Source organism: Marmota flaviventris, chromosome 6, assembly GCF_047511675.1.
Source record: "Marmota flaviventris isolate mMarFla1 chromosome 6, mMarFla1.hap1, whole genome shotgun sequence".
Taxonomy (NCBI): Eukaryota; Metazoa; Chordata; class Mammalia; order Rodentia; family Sciuridae; genus Marmota; species Marmota flaviventris.
The window spans coordinates 112,341,872-112,359,381 of NC_092503.1; the positions used below are offsets into that span (position 1 = coordinate 112,341,872).

The 17,510-nt window shown below is 52.5% G+C and overlaps 1 protein-coding gene across 5 annotated transcripts in view; it reads right to left on the reverse strand.

Moving 5' to 3' along the window:
- Nucleotides 1-11,098: 11,098 nt before the first annotated feature.
- Foxp4 (forkhead box P4) overlaps nucleotides 11,099-17,510 on the reverse strand; it is a 50,674-nt gene continuing 44,262 nt past the window's right edge. For all 5 annotated transcript variants that reach the window (XM_027943632.3, XM_027943631.3, XM_027943636.3 and 2 more), the window contains 4 exons: nucleotides 15,152-15,273; nucleotides 13,087-13,153; nucleotides 12,456-12,625; nucleotides 11,099-12,276 (listed from right to left, as the gene is read on the reverse strand). In XM_027943632.3, coding sequence (XP_027799433.1) covers nucleotides 12,129-12,276; nucleotides 12,456-12,625; nucleotides 13,087-13,153; nucleotides 15,152-15,273 — 507 coding nt within the window. In that variant the 3' untranslated portion in view covers nucleotides 11,099-12,128. The remainder of the gene's footprint in view (nucleotides 12,277-12,455; nucleotides 12,626-13,086; nucleotides 13,154-15,151; nucleotides 15,274-17,510) is intronic.

The following is a 17,510-nucleotide window of genomic DNA, read 5'->3' on the forward strand; positions in this document are numbered from 1 at the left end:
CGTTTAGCTATTGAGCCTCTTAAATTGGGCCTCGATTTTGTCTTTTTGTTTTGCTTTGTTGTTCTTCCAAGAGGTCTTTAACTTCAAAGCCTGTTTTCATTTCTGCTGTCGTATTTCTTGTTTCTAAGACCTCATTTTGTTCTCCAAATGCTCATTTTTCTAGCATCTCATTCTTATTTCATAAGTGTGTAGTATCAGCTCTCTCTGAGAATAAATGACTTTAAAAAAAATTTTTTTAGTTGTTGTTGGATCTTTCTTTTATTCATTTATTTGTATGTAGTGCCGAGAATCAATCCCAGTGCCTCACCCATGTGAGGCAAGTGCTCTAACACTGAGCCACGACCCCAGCCCAATAAATGACTTTTTAAAAAAGTTTTCCTCGGGGCTGGGATATAGCTCAGTTGGTAGAGTGCTTGCCTCTGCGTGCACAAGGCCTGGGGTTCAATCCCTGGCACTAAAAAAAAATATTTTCCACTATCTGAGTAGAAGTGTCCTCCAAGTTGCTTTCTGGTTTTTTTTTTTTTTTTTTTTTTAGATGTATAGACATTTATTTTATTCATTTATTTATATGTGGTGCTGAGAATCAAACCCAGTGCCTCACCATGCTAGGCAAGCACTCTACCACTGAGCCCCAGCCCCAGCCCCTTTCTGTCTGTTTTGATCTCTGCTTTTCATAGTAGATGGTTTCTTCCTTTGTCTGGTGATCCTAGATAAAAATCAAAGAACACAATTCAAAAGCCCTGTCCTCTGGATGGTCTTGATGACTATGGCCTTTGGGAACCCTGATATCTGTATCCTTTCCTTAAGTCCCCTAGAGTATCCCCGAGTATCCCCGGAATCTCCCAGCCCAGGAGCCCTCTGTTTACCACTACAGAAGAGCCATCGGCATCATCGCTTTAAATCTTCTGTGCTCTGTGTGATCAGTAGTCCCTCCCTTCAAGTCCACGGTAGCCAGTTATTTTTTGCTTTTTAAAAAATACTGGTCTTTAGCCAGGCACGGTGGTGCACGCCTGTGATCCCAGCAGCTCAGGAGGCCGAGGCAGGAGGATCACAAGTTCAAAGCCAGTCTCAGCAAAAGTGAGGTGCTAAGCAACTCAGTAAGACCCTGTCTCTAAATAAAATATAAAATAGGGCTGGGGATGTGGCTCAGTGGTCAAGAGCCCTTGAGTTCAATTCCTGGATGTATATATATATATCTTCACTCCTAGAGGTCACCAGCCCCAGCCAATATCAAGACCCAATGTGGGGTCCACCATGCGGGCAGACTGCCTCTCAGTTCTCAGTGCTAGTTTAGGACCCCACTCTGCCCTTTCCTCTCCAGCTTCCCTAACTTGTTGATGATGTCCCTGATCCTGTTTTGTTTGTCTCTCGGAGTCTAATCCTTAAAATAAAATTCCCCACTGTAGATTTAGCAGGGCTTCAGATGGCACGAAGGGAAGGGCCAGGGTTCCATCTGCCATCTTTAATTAGAAGTTGGATTTTCTGTTCTCACCTCAAATTCAACTTGACCCAGACCAATCCTCTCATCTTCCACCACAAAATGAGCTCCTTCTTCATATATCCTGATTTCTGCCACTGGCTTCCGCTACTCGGTTACCTAAAGTTTAAAACCATAGGTCCTTTTTGTGTCTTTGTTTTCCTGGCTTCCTTTTTGCGGAACCAGTTCACCTTCCCCCACCCCACCCCCTCTTTTTTTTTTTTTTTTTTTTGGTACTGGGGATTGAACTCAGGGACACTTAACCACTGAGCCACATCCCCAGCCTTTTTGTATTCTATTTAGAGATAGAGTCTCACTGAGTTGCTGAGGCTGGCTTTGAACTCACGATCCTCCTGCCTCAGTCCCTGGAGCTGCTGGGTTGACAGGCATGTGTCACCGAGCCTGGCTATGTCTCCTTTCTTCCTGAGTGTGTCCCTCCCACTTTCCTTCATCTCAGCTCACAGCTGTCTCCTCCATCCAGCTTCTCACACCAGAGCCTTGGCCCGTTACTGATCTTTAAGCTCTCCCCCTCTCCTGAGTCTCTAGGCCCCTGCCACACACAAAAATTGTTATGGACTGAGATGGAGCTCACTGACATGGCCATCACCTAGCATTCGGGAGACCTAAGGTCAATACCCAGCAACCAGAAAAATAATAATAATAATAATGTGACTGTGAAGTCAGCAGCAGAGAAAGAAATGGAAATGGACAAAAATAATACAGAACATCTCTGAGCTCTGAGACTACTCACTCACATGCTCAAGTTTTATTGAGAACATACTGGGTACAAGGCACCACACTAAGACCTGAAAATGAGAAATGGATGAGACACAGTCCCTCTCCTCCAAGAACCTCAAAGACAGCTAGATATGGAGGCCGAAGAATGACAACAGCATTCCATTTGGGAAAAAATAAAATGTCTGTTTTTCCCCCAAGATGTCAAGATAGTGTCATTTCCTTGATCAAAAAGATTTTATTTTGTTGAGAGTACAATGTCCAAATTTCTACACTGGACAGGCAGCTTTCCACCGCCTCTCAGGCCCAGTTCCCCTGCTGCTGTGGAGGGACACAGTCATTCTGAATGGTAGTCCCTTGCAGACTGTGCCTGGCACACACTCTTCCCTCCACCTACTCGCTGTCCCACACCCAGCTCCAAGAGGCCCCAGGAAGCTGCACACACCCTCTCGCAGGTTCCCACCCCCAGTGGAATGTGGTTTATTTCTCATTTTTCAGGTTGCTGGGTATTGAACCTAGGCCTTGTGCATGCTGGGTAATCACCGTGCCAGTGAGCTGCATCCCCGGTCCATAACAATTTTTTTTGAGGGGGGTGGGGTACCAGGGATTGAACTCAGAGGTACTGGTCCACTGAGTCACATCCCCAGCCCTATTTTGTATTTTATTCAGAGGCAGGGTCTCACTGAGTTGCTTAATGGCCTTGCTAAGTTGCTAAGTAGGCTTTGAACTCGCGATCCTCCTGCCTCAGCCTCCCAGGCTGCTGGGATTACAGGCATGTGCCACCACGCCTGGCTAGTCCTACAAATTCTTTAAATGTGTGCTATGTGGGCACAGATGTCCTTATATGATATGCATGTTTTCAGACATTATGTAAATTGAAACCCTTTTTCTGTTCCACTGGTTTTTTGTTTGTTTGTTTTTAATGGCTTACTTATCCCCTGCTGGTGGAGAGTACTTGTTTATACCTTTTCTTTGCAGAATAATATTCCACCACAAAATATGCCACACTTGTCATCCTCCTCTCAACGTGGACATTTACCTTAGCTATCCCCAGGTGAGCTCAGGCAGCTGCCCAGTCCCTCCTTTACTCAGTTGTTATGCAAAGTGCCTCCTAATTTCATTCTCCAAAGCAACCCCATTTTTAGGACTTTGTCACTTGTCACCTGGATGACCCCAGTAGTAGTCTCATTGGCTCCACAGTTCCAGCATTCTACTTAGCCCATCTTCCCATAGTGCTCCATCCCACAACCCCCAATCAATCCTGTTACTCCTCTGCCCAAATCCTTCCGGGGCACTGTGGCCGCTGCTGTTATTCGGGTGGTTTGAGCATGCCCCTCAAGGCATCATGTGCTGAACTTTAATCCTTGTTGTGAGGTATTAAGAGGGTGGAAGCAGGGCATGGTGGTGAGTACCTGTAATCCCAGTGTCTCAGGAGGCTGAGGCAGGAGGATCCAAGTACAAGGCCAGCCTCAGCAATTTAGCAAATTGCCCTTGGCAACTCAGCAAGACCCTGTCTCAAAATAAAAAATAAATTGTGCTGCTATAAACATTGATGTGACTTTGTCCCTGTAGTATGCTGTTTTTAAGTCCTTTGGGTATAGACCAAGGAGAGGGATAGCTGGGTCAAATGGTGGTTCCATTCCCAGTTTTCAAGGAATCTCCATGCTGCTTTCCATATTGGCTGCACCAATTTGCAATCCCACCGGCAATGTAGGAGTGTGCCTTTTCCCCCACATCCTCGCCAACACTTATTGTTGTTTATATTCTTAATAGCTGCCATCTGACTGATATGAGATGATATCTTAGAGTAGTTTTGATTTGCATTTCCCTAATTGCTAGAGATGATGATCATTTTTTCATATATTTGTCAACTGATTGTATGTCCTCTTCTGAGAAGTGTCTGTTCAGGTCCTTGGCCCATTTATTGATTGGGTTATTTGTTTTTTTGGTGTTTAGCTTTTTGAGTTCTTTATGTACCTTAGAGATTAGTGCTCTATCTGATGTGTGAGGGGTAAAAATTTGCTCCCAAGATGTAGGCTCTCTATTCACCTCACAGATTGTTTCTTTTGCTGAGAAGAAACTTTTTCGTTTGAGTCCATCCCATTTATTGATTCTTGGTTTTAATTCTTGTGTTAAAGGAGTCTTATTAAGGAAGGTGGGGTCTAATCCAACATGATAGAGATTAGGGCCTACTTTTTCTATATACACAATGGAATATTACTCAGCAATAAAAGAAAATAAAATCATGGCATTTGCAGGTAAATGGATGGAGTTAGAGAAGATAATGCTAAGTGAAGTTAGCCAATCCCCCAAAACAAATGACAAATGTTTTCTCTGATAAGGTGACTGACTCATAATGGGGTAGGGAGAGAGGGAACATGGGAGGAATAGACGAACTCTAGATAGGGCAGAGGGGTGGGAGGGGAAGGGAGGAGGCAGGGGGTTAGCAATGATGGTGGAATGTGATGGACATCATTATCCAAAGTACATGTATGAAGACATGAAGTGGTGTGAACATACTTTACATACAAACAGAGATATGAAAAATTGTGTTCTATATGTGTAATAAGAATTGTGATGCATTCTGCAGTCATGTATTTAAAAAATAAAAGCAATTTTTAAAAAGGCCGGGGGCTGGGGATGTAGCTTAGTGGTAAAGCACCTCTGGGTTCCATCCCCAGTACCAAAACAAAACAAAGCACAAAAATGCAAACCAGGAGGATGGAGACTTAATTGGAAAATGCTCTTCAGAAATGGAGTCTTAGGAGGTGATTAGCCTTAGATAAGGTCATTAGGGGACCCCATGATTGATTGGTGATAAAAAGAGGGAGAGACCAGAAGCGATACATGCACACAGCTTGCTCTCTCTCTCTCTGCTCTTGCCATGAGATGCTCTTTGCCCCCTTGAGACACTGTCAGCAAGAAGACCATCATTGGATGCAGCCCCTTGACTTTGCACCTCCAGAACTGTGGACCAAAATAATAAACCTTTTTTCTTTATGAAGTTACCTGGCCTGTGGCATTCAGTTATTTGCAATTAAAAAACGGAGCAAGACACCCGAGTCACCCACTTAGTTCCCCAGTATGGTCCTCACAGTCCTCCGCAGTCTGACTCTATCTTTCCAGTGTCACCTCTCAGGGCTCCAGTCTCCCTGGTCCCCTTGTGGTCCCCAACATGCTACCCAGTCCTACCCTGGCCTTCTCTGTTTTTTTTCCACCACCTCTTGGAGTGCTCTCCTGCCAGGTCTAATCTTCCCATTGAGGTTCCCCGTCTCCTCCAGGAAGCCCACTCTGAATACCTCGGAAGGCCACAGAGCATGGTGGTAGGCCACTGATGTGCTCCCTGCCACACTCCTATGTACTAAAGGACAGGATAGCCACCCCCCTCTGGATGCAGACTCCTTAATGACCCAGGCCAGATCTTGTAGTTATTAACAGCATCATCAGTACCCCCACTTCCACTTAATTCTCCCCTTAATCTTCTGAGTAGTCAGAGATCTTTTCTTTTTTTGGTAGTGGAACTTGAACCCAGGGATTTTTAACCCCTGAACCACATCCCCAACCCCTTTTATTTTTTATTTTGAGACAGGGCCTCACTAAGTTGCTTAGGGCCTTGCTAAATTTCTGAGGCTAACCTTCAACTTGCAATCCTCCTGCCTCAGCCTCCTGAGCTGCTAGGAACACAGGTGTGCGCCACCATGCCCAGCTAGCAGTGAGAGATTCTTACCAGTGCTTTTTAGAAAAGGAAACAGACTCTATTCACTTACCCAAGACCCAGGTGCAAGGATGCTAGTGTGGGTTGGTAAGGCCAGAGAGAGGCCAGGTTTAGGGCACCCATAGGCCTCCCTGCCTCTGCCTCTCCTACTTGGGTTCCGCCCCTTGTTCTCTGCCACATTAACTTCCCTAGGCTCAGCCTCAGCCCCTCTGCAGGTCTCTCCCCTTTCCCTACCTAAATTTTCCCTCCTTAGCTCCAGGGCTCTTCCCAAGAGTCTGCTGGACACTCGGGTCCCGGGTGAGCACTCCGTCTCCGGGCCTGTATGGTAATGGACATTCAAGACTACATGCTATCAGTGGCCATTACAGAAGCTTCCCAAGAGGCTTCCCCAAGGCTCCCCCAGAGCTGGCTGGTGGGAGCGGAGGCAGGGCTGGGACCCTGGCAGGGGCCTGGCCAACCCCTACAGGGCCGGCACTTACTCTCTTATGGACCCTGGACTCCAGATCTCCATCCGTTTCCTGGCCAGAGAACTGGCTCTGAGACCAGAGGCCTGTCCTGTATCCTCTGGTGGCCACCAGCCCCTTCCTGAGCAGAGGCGGCTCTCTGATGTAACGGGGCACGGAAGGAGCCTGATGGCTGTGCCAGACACCCCTGGGGTACTGAGTGCCATCCCACCTCAGCACTGTCACCCCCCCCCAGGTTCCCTGGGCTGCCTTCTGAAGGTGGCCAGCCCTCCACGTTCCACCTGGCAACCCCCAGCCAGGACAGAGGGCCTGTGGGCCTGCTGCCTCCTTGGCAGGGGCTGTTTTTCTGAACTTTTGATCTGGGAATGGAAACTGTAGGCCAGTGGAGGGGTCCCAGGGCCTGAGTGACGGGTGTCACTGTGATCTCGGTGAGGCGTGTGTACCCCCCCAGGCTGTCCACAGATTCATCACCTGAAGATGGCTACAAGATGGGAGGGGCCTCTTAGCATAAATTCACCTGAGTAGTGGCCTGGGTGTGTCTCCGTTGTGCTCAGGGGTGTGCACGTGTGAGCGTGAGTGTGGGGGGTGGTCCTAGTGAATTCCCACCTCGGATAAGGGCCTCTCTGTCTTCGCTGGCCTGGCTCCCCGTTCCATCCCGAGGGCCCTGTGTGATTACTTTTTAGGGTGTTTCAGTCTCTTTCTCTGGTTCACTCTGTCCTTGGGTGATTGTCCCAAGCCCAAATGTACCTCGTGCTACCTAGAGAAGAACAGAGACCGGGGAACTCGGAAGCCAGGGCTGAATTTCTAGAAGCAGTGGATGTGGAGGGGGAATGTCAAAGTCAACAGGGTCACTAGGAAGCTGGGACTAAGCCACAGAGCCTGGAGCTTCCCTCTTACCTGTCCCACTGCAAACCAGATACCTCATTCTTAATGCTTTACCTGTTACCCTCTTTGACTTCCTGTCTCAGTTTCCTCATCTGTAAAATGGGGATAATCATGGTATCTAATTCAGAGTTGCTGTTGTATTAAATGAAATACAAGCCTTCTGGAGGAGTGTTGGGCATATAAGAAGAGCTCATTAAGTGTTAACATTTATTGCTACTATCAAAAAGATTGGAATCCTTCATTGTGCTAGTTTCCAGAGATCTCTTCGTGTCCACTCCCTCTCTTCCCCCCTCTTGTATTCTCCCATTTCTATTTAAGATATTTCACAGGTCACAGTTGGAAGGGTCTGGCACGTTCCAACAGCAAAACCAACCCTTTTCAGCCTTAGGCCAAGGCAGGGCTGTGCGGGGGCGGGAGTTCTCCCAAGATGGTGAGCGCAAGTTCGTCCCGAGGAGCAGGTCCGCTTTGTCTAAAGCGCCCTCTGCTGGCCATTGGCAAAAGGCCTTTGGCAAGGGTGGCAGGAGAAGAGCCTTGACTGCAAGGGAGAGATCTACCTGCGCAGGGCCCAGGGGGGTATTGACCTACCCTTAAAATGTCCAGCTCGAATAATATTCATATTCTCTCTCCCTCCCTCCCTCCCCGCCCTCTCTCTCTCTCCAACCTAAGAACATATTCCAAATATAGCTCCCCCTTTAGGGGATAAGGATAAGACACAAGCCACAGTTAACTAAGGAGAGAAGCAAAACAGCATGCAGGACTTCCTCAGAACAAAGTGTGATTGAGGGGCAGGCAGAGGAGTTGATTCCTACTTAGAAGGTAAAAATGGGGTGTGTGTGTGCGGGGGGAGTGCTGCCCCATGTGGGGTCTGTCAGATCAGTAGGAAAATTAGTTATTGAGTCTATAAGCTCCATGCACCCCGAAGGTGGAGATCCAGGGTAGCCTCTCATTTCTTTTTTCTTATTTTTAAAATGTAATGAATATTTTTTTTGTGGTACTGAGGATTGAACCCAGGGTGCTCTACCATTGAGCTACATCCTCAGCCCTTTTTATTTCTTATTTTGAGACAGACTCACTAACTTACCTAGGATGGCCTTGAACTTGCTTGCAATCTTCCTGCCTTGGTTTCCTGATTAGCTGAGTTTACAGGGATGGGACACCAGGTCTGGCAGTCTCCTGTTTCTCTCATTTATTCTTTCTTTTCTTTATTTTTATTTATTTATTTATTTTGTACCTGGGATTAACCACTGAGCTACATCCCCAGTCCTTTTTATTTTATTCTTTTTTTATTTCCAAACAAGATCTCAGTAAGTTGCTGAGGCTGGCTTTGAACTTGTGATCCTCCTGTTTCAGTCTCCCAAATTTCTGGGATTGCAGGTATGTGCTAGAGTCTAGCTTCCTATTTCTTTCTTCCTCCCCCACCCCACCCACGTACTAGGAATTGAATCCAGGGCTGACTTATCCTGGACAAATGCTCTACCACTGAGCCACACTTCCACTTTTTCTTTCTTTCTTTTTAAATTTTAAGACAGGATCTCACTGATTTGCTGAGGCTGGCCTTGAACTTGGGATCCTCCTGCCTCACCCTCCCAAGTCACCGGGATTACAGGTGTGCGCCAGCCTGTTTCTTATGTTGTAAGACCGTCTTCTCTGCCAGTGCCTGAGATAGTTCTTGGCCTCACCTCCCACAGAGGTGAACTGACCAGACTTTTACCATAGCTCTGTTGAAAGGATAAAAGGAAAAGGACTGTGGTTGAAACTGAAGCTCTGCTGAGGGAACTGTCCTGCCAGTGAGGCTGGGTGCCACCTCTTCTGGAGTCTGGAGTAGGAAGAAGTCCCCTGGGACCAGCCTACAGAACAGACTCTGCTTCCAGGGGCAGGGTAAGGGAGTTAGTTGGGTGCTTGGCAGCCAACACCCCTGGATCCTCTGGGGCTCTTGGAGCCAGAGGTGCCCTGTGGGTCTCAGCTGGGAGGGGGAGGGGAAGCAGCTGCAGCAAAGTCAAGGGTTATTGTTTTATTGCATTAGAGAATGCCTTGTCCACGGATTACACACAGCTAAATTCTACTGTGCAGGGCCCCATGGCCTCCAGGGAGGACCAGGAGGGCAGATTACAATACATAGCAGTGCTGCCCCTTATAGTGTCTGGGGGGACAGACTGCGGGCAGAGGGCAGGGAAACTCTAAGACTCCAAGCTGAACACCCCCTGCCCGCCACTCAGCCCCTCTCAAGGTAGGAATGAGGGACCAGGAGTTCATTAGGGTGGGGAGGAGGCAGGCCAGGGAGCCAGACAGGAGGAAATGATGATGGTGGAGAAGGACACAGGCAGCCCTGAGCAGTACAGAAGCCAGCAGACCCCACCTCTGGTCCTACCCCCTTTCCTGCCCCACCTTCTCCTTAAATGTAGCTTCTGGAAAGTTCCAGCAGTTTGGGAGAAATCTGGGGGAAGGGTAATGGATCCCAGTTCTGCTGCTTTCTCAACAACCTCCCCCCATACACCTCCTTCTGGGGCCCTGCCCCAGGGACTGGAGGGGCCCACCCAGCCTGAGGAGGGACGGCTTGGGAAGGGGCACTGGTGTCTGAGAAGGTGGGAGGAACTAGGCTTCGACATGGAATGAGACCCGGGCTGGGACAATGGGGCCCAGGGAGGTGTCACCTGCCTGGTGTGCCAGCTTGGACTACCTCCTCTCTCCTTTTCCTCTCCTGGCTGTCCAGGGTCCCTCTGGGTGGGTTTGAATAGTTCCTTTTCCAAACACCAGTACTGTGGTCACCAGCGTCCTGCATGGGTGTGCGTGCATTCCCCTGGAGCCCCGTCACAGGTGTCAGGATGCCACCCCACAGTGCATGAGCCTATCCAGGTGGCCCCACAGACACATGGACGGTGGGCCTGAAAGGACCCAAGGCATGGGGAGGGGGTACCTGCAGGGGTGGAGGCCAGGGGAAAAGAGCCCTGCAGCCAGCCCCCCTCCGCTCACCCCAGGAACAGAGCAAGTCCCTGGCTGAAGACGGGAAGCAGAAACTTGGATTTCAAGCCTGGGGAGAGGGGGCTGGGACTCAGGGACAAAACGGGGCGATGCAGGCCTGACTTAGGTGTGGAGGAACCAGACACCCTGGTCCATGAACCTGGGGCACAAGGCCTGGTGCCCGACATGCCCAGTGCTGCACCTGCAGAAGCCACCTTGGCAGGGGCCCTACTGTGCCATCCTCCCACCGCAGCCTTCCAGCTGGACGTCCCTCCCCACTCTCCCCTCCATGACACGCACAGGGCCCAGTGAATAGAGGACGTTTAATATTTCTGTGCTGGTCACACGGAACACAGGTGGGGACACATGGGGGAAGGGGCAGAGGGCCCCTGCCTCTCAGGAGGGGTGGCTTGTGATGGGGTATGTTGGGGTCTCTTGGGAAACATCCAAGGAGTCTTCTCAGCAAAAGGGCCTGGCCAGGGTGTTCTGAGCACTCGACACACCCTGTCCTTGGCCTTAGGTTGGGGTCCCCCATAGGGGGTCTGTGGAGTCTCACTTTTCCAGCTTTTTTGCTGGAATCCACACTCCCAGCGTGACGGGGGACTTGGTCCTAGAGAGGGGTCTGGAGAGCCCCCAGGAAGCAGCCCAGGTTTGGGGACCAGGACTCGAGCCCACCCACTCCCCTCTGCCTTCTCTCCTTCCTCCAGGCAGGGCAAGGGCAGAGGGGAGGCCAGAGGGCCCTCTCGGGGTCCCAGGGTCCTCGGGGCAGGGTGGAGGGAGAGGGTCTTGCCACCAACAGACACTGTAAACTTTGGTTTAAAACAATAACTTAAGTGAAGGGAGGGCTTCCAGCCTGGGGCCAGGGTGGGAGCTGGGAGAGTGGGGTGTCTGGGGAGGCCACAAAGGAAAAAGCCAACAAAAAGTTTTGGTTTTTGCTTCCGGCATAAGAAAGGTCTTTGGTCATCCGTTTAACTGGGGGGGTGGGGAAGGGGTGCTGAGGGTGGGTGAGGACTGCAGCGGGACCCCAGGTGTGAAGGGGAGGCTGGGGCCAGCCTCACCCACACTGCGCCCCATGCTTCCCAGCAGTGGGCACTATCTGGCCCCAGCCCGGGCCTCAGGGCAATCTGGGCTCCACCTGCAGGAGTCCACCCAAGGGGTGGTGGCACTGGGCACATCCGTGCTCCCTGGTGCGGGGCACTGGAGGGGCACCCAGCCAAAGTGTGGCAGGAGGCCCGTCAGCCTGGACCTGGTCTCAGGTTGGGGGAGGGCTGGAGCCGGGTGGCCCGGCTGGCACAGACCCCCACAGGGCACACACTGGTCCCCCACAACAGCCCAAGGGCTGATTTCTTGGGGATGGTGGGAAACTTTGTTCCCCCACCAGGCCAGGGCAGGGCTAGGAGCTGGAGCTGGAGAGTTGTTTCTTCACAGTACAGAAAAGAAGGTGGAAGGAAGCACAAAGTGGGGAGGGGCCTCTGGCCAGAAACCTCGGCCTCAGCCAGGTGTGGGCCAGGGCCCGAGAGGTGGCTTAGCCCCGCCTGCGGGTCTCCATGGCGCTGAGGGCCCTGTAGGGGGAGCTGGTGGGGGAGGAGGGCCCTGCTGCTGGTGGTGGTTGGGGGAGGTGGTGTCAGATGTAGGGGAGGGTCTGAGAGGGGTCTGGGCCCTCCGTGTCCTTTGCCGGTCCCAGACCAGGGGTTCAGTTCGGTGTCCCCTTGGGGGCGGGACCGTTCCTGCCCCCAAGCGTTTGTCAGTCAGGTCGCAGTGGGAGGTGCTGGCCCAGGCCTCCCTATCTGAGTCCTGGAAGTGCCTTCAGGTTGGAGGGGCGTGGAGTGGGGGTAGGTGGGCCGGGGTACTGGGCGGAGGAATCTCCTGCTGCCCTGCCTGCCCCTCCAGGCCCTTAGGACAGCTCCTCTCCGGGCAGCTCCTCCTCCAGGTCCCTGTCTTCCGGAGGCCCCACAGTGCTGGGGTTGGGAGGACCCAGTGGGGGCCCAGGCCGCCTGTCTTCCTCCGCCTCAGCCGGCTCCTCCTTCACCTGCACTTGGTGGCTAGGGGCAGAAGAGATGAGGTGGACCCGGGCCTTTCCCTCATCCCTCATCCGTGTGCCCTCCACATTCATCCAAACATGGCCGTGCCCCCAGCGTCCTCCCCACGCCCAGTATCCCTGAGGTCTGATGTCCCCCATCTCTGCAAAGAAAAGAGGCAAGGGTCTGCACTGGGTGCTTACCTGTACTGGGGTGGGGAGAGGCGAGGGGGGCTGCTGCTACCATTGCTGGGCAGCGGCTCCACGGGGGCGCCCACGTCATCATGGCTGAGGGGCAGGAGGCTGCTGGCAGAGCCGGGGTTCAGCATTCCAGGGCTGTTGAGGAGGGGGAAGCTGCTCTCGGCCAGGGCAGCCTGGAGCACACAGGATTGAGCCTGTGAGCGGGCTCAGGGAACCAGTCCTCCCCACGTGTGTGTGTGGGGGGGCTCCCCTGTGGGGCAGTCTGCGGGTGGCCCTGGGGTGTCTACCTGGGCAACCCCAGGGCTTTGGAACACAGAGCTATCCCAAGGTCAGAGCTCTGGCCCTGCCTCCGATGTCCCAGCTTTTCTGAGAACCAGGCCTGGCTCACCCTCACACCCAGGAAGGGATATCACTGGTCATCCCAGCTTCCCTGCTCTCTGCCCCACATGGTCCCAAACCAGCCCTGAAAGCTGAGGTGAAGCTGGGCCCTGGGTCAGAGTGGGGTAGTGGTCTTCATCTTTCCCACCCGCCACTCCTCCCGTGGGCCCTCTGTAGGGAGGGCAGGGGGTCTCTTCCCACCCTGAGCCCAGGGTCCTGGAGAAGGGAGCTGGGTGGGCTGGAAGGGCCCAGTCACCTGGTAGCTGGCATTAAGTGCTCCATAACTGAGGCCGGAGATCATGTTCTTCACCAGGGTGGGGCTCCTGGGGAAGAGAAGGCAGACTCTGGCTCACCCCCTCACTCCTCATGTACTCTCCTAATCCCAAGGGCTGGTGTTGTGCCAAGGACTGTCCCTCCATTACCCTGGGAGGCCACAGTGGGATCAGCCTCTGTCTGCCCAGTCTCATGTGTTCTAATCATAGTCAGTTGGGAAACTCACCTGGCCCCGGGCAGCCATGGCCCTGCCTAGGGGAGGGTGCTTAAACCTCACAGGGGCACTGGGACCTGGCCAGTCTCAGAACTGTCAGGTGGGAAGCAGAAGCCCTCCCAATGTCTGTCTTCACATCGGGCCACCTCAGCCTATTTTCTCTCTGGCTTGGATTTTCTCATGTGCGTCAAAGCCTGAGCTGTATCTTCCAGAATGCCATAGTTCCACGTCTGCAAAATCTACTTTCTTGCCATTCTGAACTCTGGGACTATGCAATAAGCCATTTGCTCAGCTTGTCCCTGGGGACTCCACACAAAAGGAAGTGTGTGTGTGTGTGTGTGTGTATTTAGATACCAGAAGGTATTTGGAGAAAGCAATGGTTCAAGGCTGCTTCTCTACCACCATGATGACCCCATTTACAGAACCTCTCAGAGAAGTCAAAAAACTGGCCCAAGGTCACACAGCTGATGAGATACAAGGTGCAATTTGAACCCAGGTCTTTCTTTTTGGTACTGAGGGCTGAACCCAGAGTGTGGATGTTGAGAGCCACAGCCAATGGGCCCCAGCAAACCTCCAGCTGCCAGCAAACTTCCAGCTGCCAGCTGATGATTGGCTCACAGCGGCCTCAGCAAACTTCTAGCTGCCAACTGATTGGCTCCTCTAAGGTGATGCTCATTGGGCTGTTTCCCCGGCCTTTCAGACCAGGGAGCTGCTCACTGGGGGACTTTTTTTGGCTCTGCCCACACAACCCAGCCAATTGGCCTCAAGAGCAGGAGGAGTGGGGGAGGTGGAGACACTTGTGGGAAGGCAGTGGTGGCAGTTGGGCTCTGAGGGTTTTCCTGAAGAGCTGTGTGGTGCGGTGTGTGTTCTAAAAATAAAGTTCGATTTCTTTTGACAAGTGGCTCCTGAATTGTGCCCAGCCAGACTGCGCCATGTGCTTAACCACGGAGCGATATCCCCAGCCCTTTTTTGTATTTTACTTAGAGATAGGGTCTTGCTGAGTTGCACAGGGCCTCACTAAGTTGCTGAGGCTGGCTTTTAACTCACAAACATCCTGCCTTAGCCTCTCGAGCTGCTGGGATTACAAGTGTGCACCACCGCGCCAGGCCCTGAACCCAGCTCTTCTGATTCCAAGTTGGTAATGATACGTGACAGTAACCAGCATGGAGACTGGTGTGGGGGAGACGGCTTCTCCTGAGTGCCACACAACTGCCTGGGGAGAAGGAATCCTCCAGGGGAAGGGGAACTACAGAGGGATCCTTCTAACTTGCTTCAGGTCTCGCTCTCCTGACCCGAGGCCTCTGGCCAAGACGCACAGGCAAGGTGGGGATGCTGGGGGTCGGGAGAGAGGTGCCATGAGGGGAGACAAGTGAGTTCCATTCACAGTGCTGTGCGCCTCCTGCCAGCCCTCCGTGCTCTCTGCCTTCTACCCCTTCCTCCCCATCAAATAAAGAGGCCGGCCCAGGGGTCTCAGAGATTGGCTCATCCTATGATGAGTAGGGGAGTAGGTCCTGGGGACAGCAGCCCCCTCACCCTTGACCCGCTGGCTGCCAGATGCCCATGACCCAGCTCTGGCTATGGCTACCGTGGGCTTTGTCTCTCTGATACCGGGTCCCCTTAACTCCCCTCAGTCAGAACTGGGGATAGAAAACCATGTAAATGCCCACCTTCTGATTCCAGCTGTCCCTGTGCTAGCACTGGGCTCCTACTTGCCTTCACTCTCCCTGAATCCCCGAGTTGGGAGGCATTTGCGGCACAGGTCCCCTGGAGAGTCTTGCAGAGACCTAGCTCATACCCAGGCCAGGTGTGGCCCACCGGGGCCTGGCCCACATACCCTGTCATCTTTGGTGGTCTCCGCTTCTGATACTCCCGCTCGTCCACGGTCCACACAGCGCCCTTGACATTCTCCACACGGACGAAGCACTTGTGCAGGCTGAGGTTGTGGCGCACGGCATTCTGGGGGTGCAGTGAGGAGAGGCTCAGAGGCAGCCGCTGGGCTGTCCTCTGCTCAGGTGAGCACAGGCACCTGGTTCAGTCCCACACCCCAAGCACAATAGTCACCTGTCCCAAGTCAGGGACAGGGAGGGGGCGGGCCGGGCAGGGGTGGGCTCCCAGCTTGCTCACCACAGACAGCCTTTCAGTACGTTCCTTCTCTCCCTGCCACGCTTAGGAAAATTCTGTCTGTCAACTACATGATGTCTAGGTATCAATAATTCATCTTGCCATCATCACCCACCAGAGACAGGGAGCCGGTTTCTGATGAGTGTGATCCGCTCGGGCCCATGCACAATACACGCAGCCTTTACAAGTTTGGGCAATAACTCGTGAACCCTCACTGCTGCCCTCATGGAGCCCTGGGAGTCTGGGGACTGTGACTTATTCGTTGAGAGCATGAGGCACATGGCAGAGGCCTGATCCACGCTTGTGGAAATAAAGAAGCCAGGAGGAAGGAGGGTGTGAGTGTGCCTAAGGCAGGAAGGAACGGAGAGCGGGGAAGTCTCCCTGTCACTCTAACTCCTCCCGGCAGGATAGCTTCAGGAATTGAGGTCACCCGGTTTGTAGGACACTTGGTAAGGATGGGGTGCTAGGCCCAACGCCCGCCCAGTGTGGGCTAGGGCCCCAGTTCACCCACTGCCTGGCACCCACGTCCCTTAATCCTGTCCCTGTGCTCTCTGCTCAGCTTTCAGTGCCCCACTGGTCATCCCCAGCCATCACCATCCCTGCCTACGTCCCTGTCCCTGTTACCTGTCCTCCTCCACCTCCCCCGCCTCACCCCATTCCTGTCTCCTCTTTACATTTCTAAACGGGGAAGAAAGCGGGCAGGGCGGGCAGCCCAAGCCCCTGGAGACCCCCTCTCCCTCTCTCCCTTCCAACTCTTGCCACTTGCAACTGGCCCGATTTCATTACCAATTTTAATTTGCCTCTAATTAAATCCTGTGTATTTTTCCGACTCGCTTGCTAATCCACGAGGGAGGCGGGCGGCTGGAGTGGAATCTCTTGGAGCGATAATTACAAAGGGCCTAATCACGCCGGGGCTCCTGCCTCGGAATAAATTTGCCCGCATTACGGGGCTCCGATCCTCCGCTTTGCAAATGAGAATGACCCCAATTTCCGAGGATGGCCTCACCGGGGCTTTTTTCCCTCATTTCGAAGCCTGATTCGTGATGAGAGACTAATTCGTTACGCTGAAACATTAACGGCAATTTAAGGGGTCTGGCGGGGGCTGCGTAAACAAAAGGATGGGCCCACAACATGGGCCCTGGGAGGGGATGGACATGGGGAGGGCCAGCGAGGACCATCAGCCCGGCAGATGGTCGCTCTGTCCCCGTAGGAACAGCAGCTGGCCTGGCCCACACCGGCTCCCAACCCTTCTGCCCTAGTCTGAAGTAGACAGCATCTCAAGGTGGGGGACAGGGAGGGCAAAGGAAGAGGGAAAGAAGGAAGTCAAAATCATTTAGGGGAGGAAAAGGAAGGACCTCAAGGGACAGATAAACAGGTAGAAGTAGAAATGGAAGGGAAAGAGAGTTGAGGGTAGACAGGGCATATTTCCCAAGTAACATGAATGAAGCTTGGCTTAGGATAAAAACCCTGACTGTCAAAGTGGACCTGAGCTGACATGGATTCTGCTCTGCTGTAGGGAAGGCACAGGCCATGCAGTGCCCCCCAGTGGCAAAGGCGGCACAGCAAAGCACTGCCAATTGGGAAGGTCACTCACTCATCCATTCACTTTCCCCAGGCCCAGCTGGCCTCATACTGGGACCCCAGCTAGGTGTGGGAGATGGAGGTGAGGACCAGGCTGCATAACCAGTCCAAGGTGTTCAGTTTGAAATATGAGGGGTGGGTGGCTTCAGGACGGTCACTGAGTAGTGAAGAGGAAGCCAGTTCCTCTTAATGGCCACAGAAGCCAGAAGTAGAAAATTGCAGTGAAGTAGGGCAGGTGAGAGAGATAAGGGGGGGGGGGGGTGATTAGTACACCATCCTCAGGGGGTTGCTGTCTTATGGAAATGAGGCTCTGTGTTGCTACTCCTAAGGGCAAAGGATTAGTATGTAATATTAAAGTGAACATTAGATAATAATTGTAATGATCCTTTTCATTGGTATTGGACTCTTATCACTTTTAGAACCCGGTATCTGATCTGGCCCAGAGGTTGGAGACTGGACCAGGTAGTCCCAAGAAGGCCATGCTGGAAAGA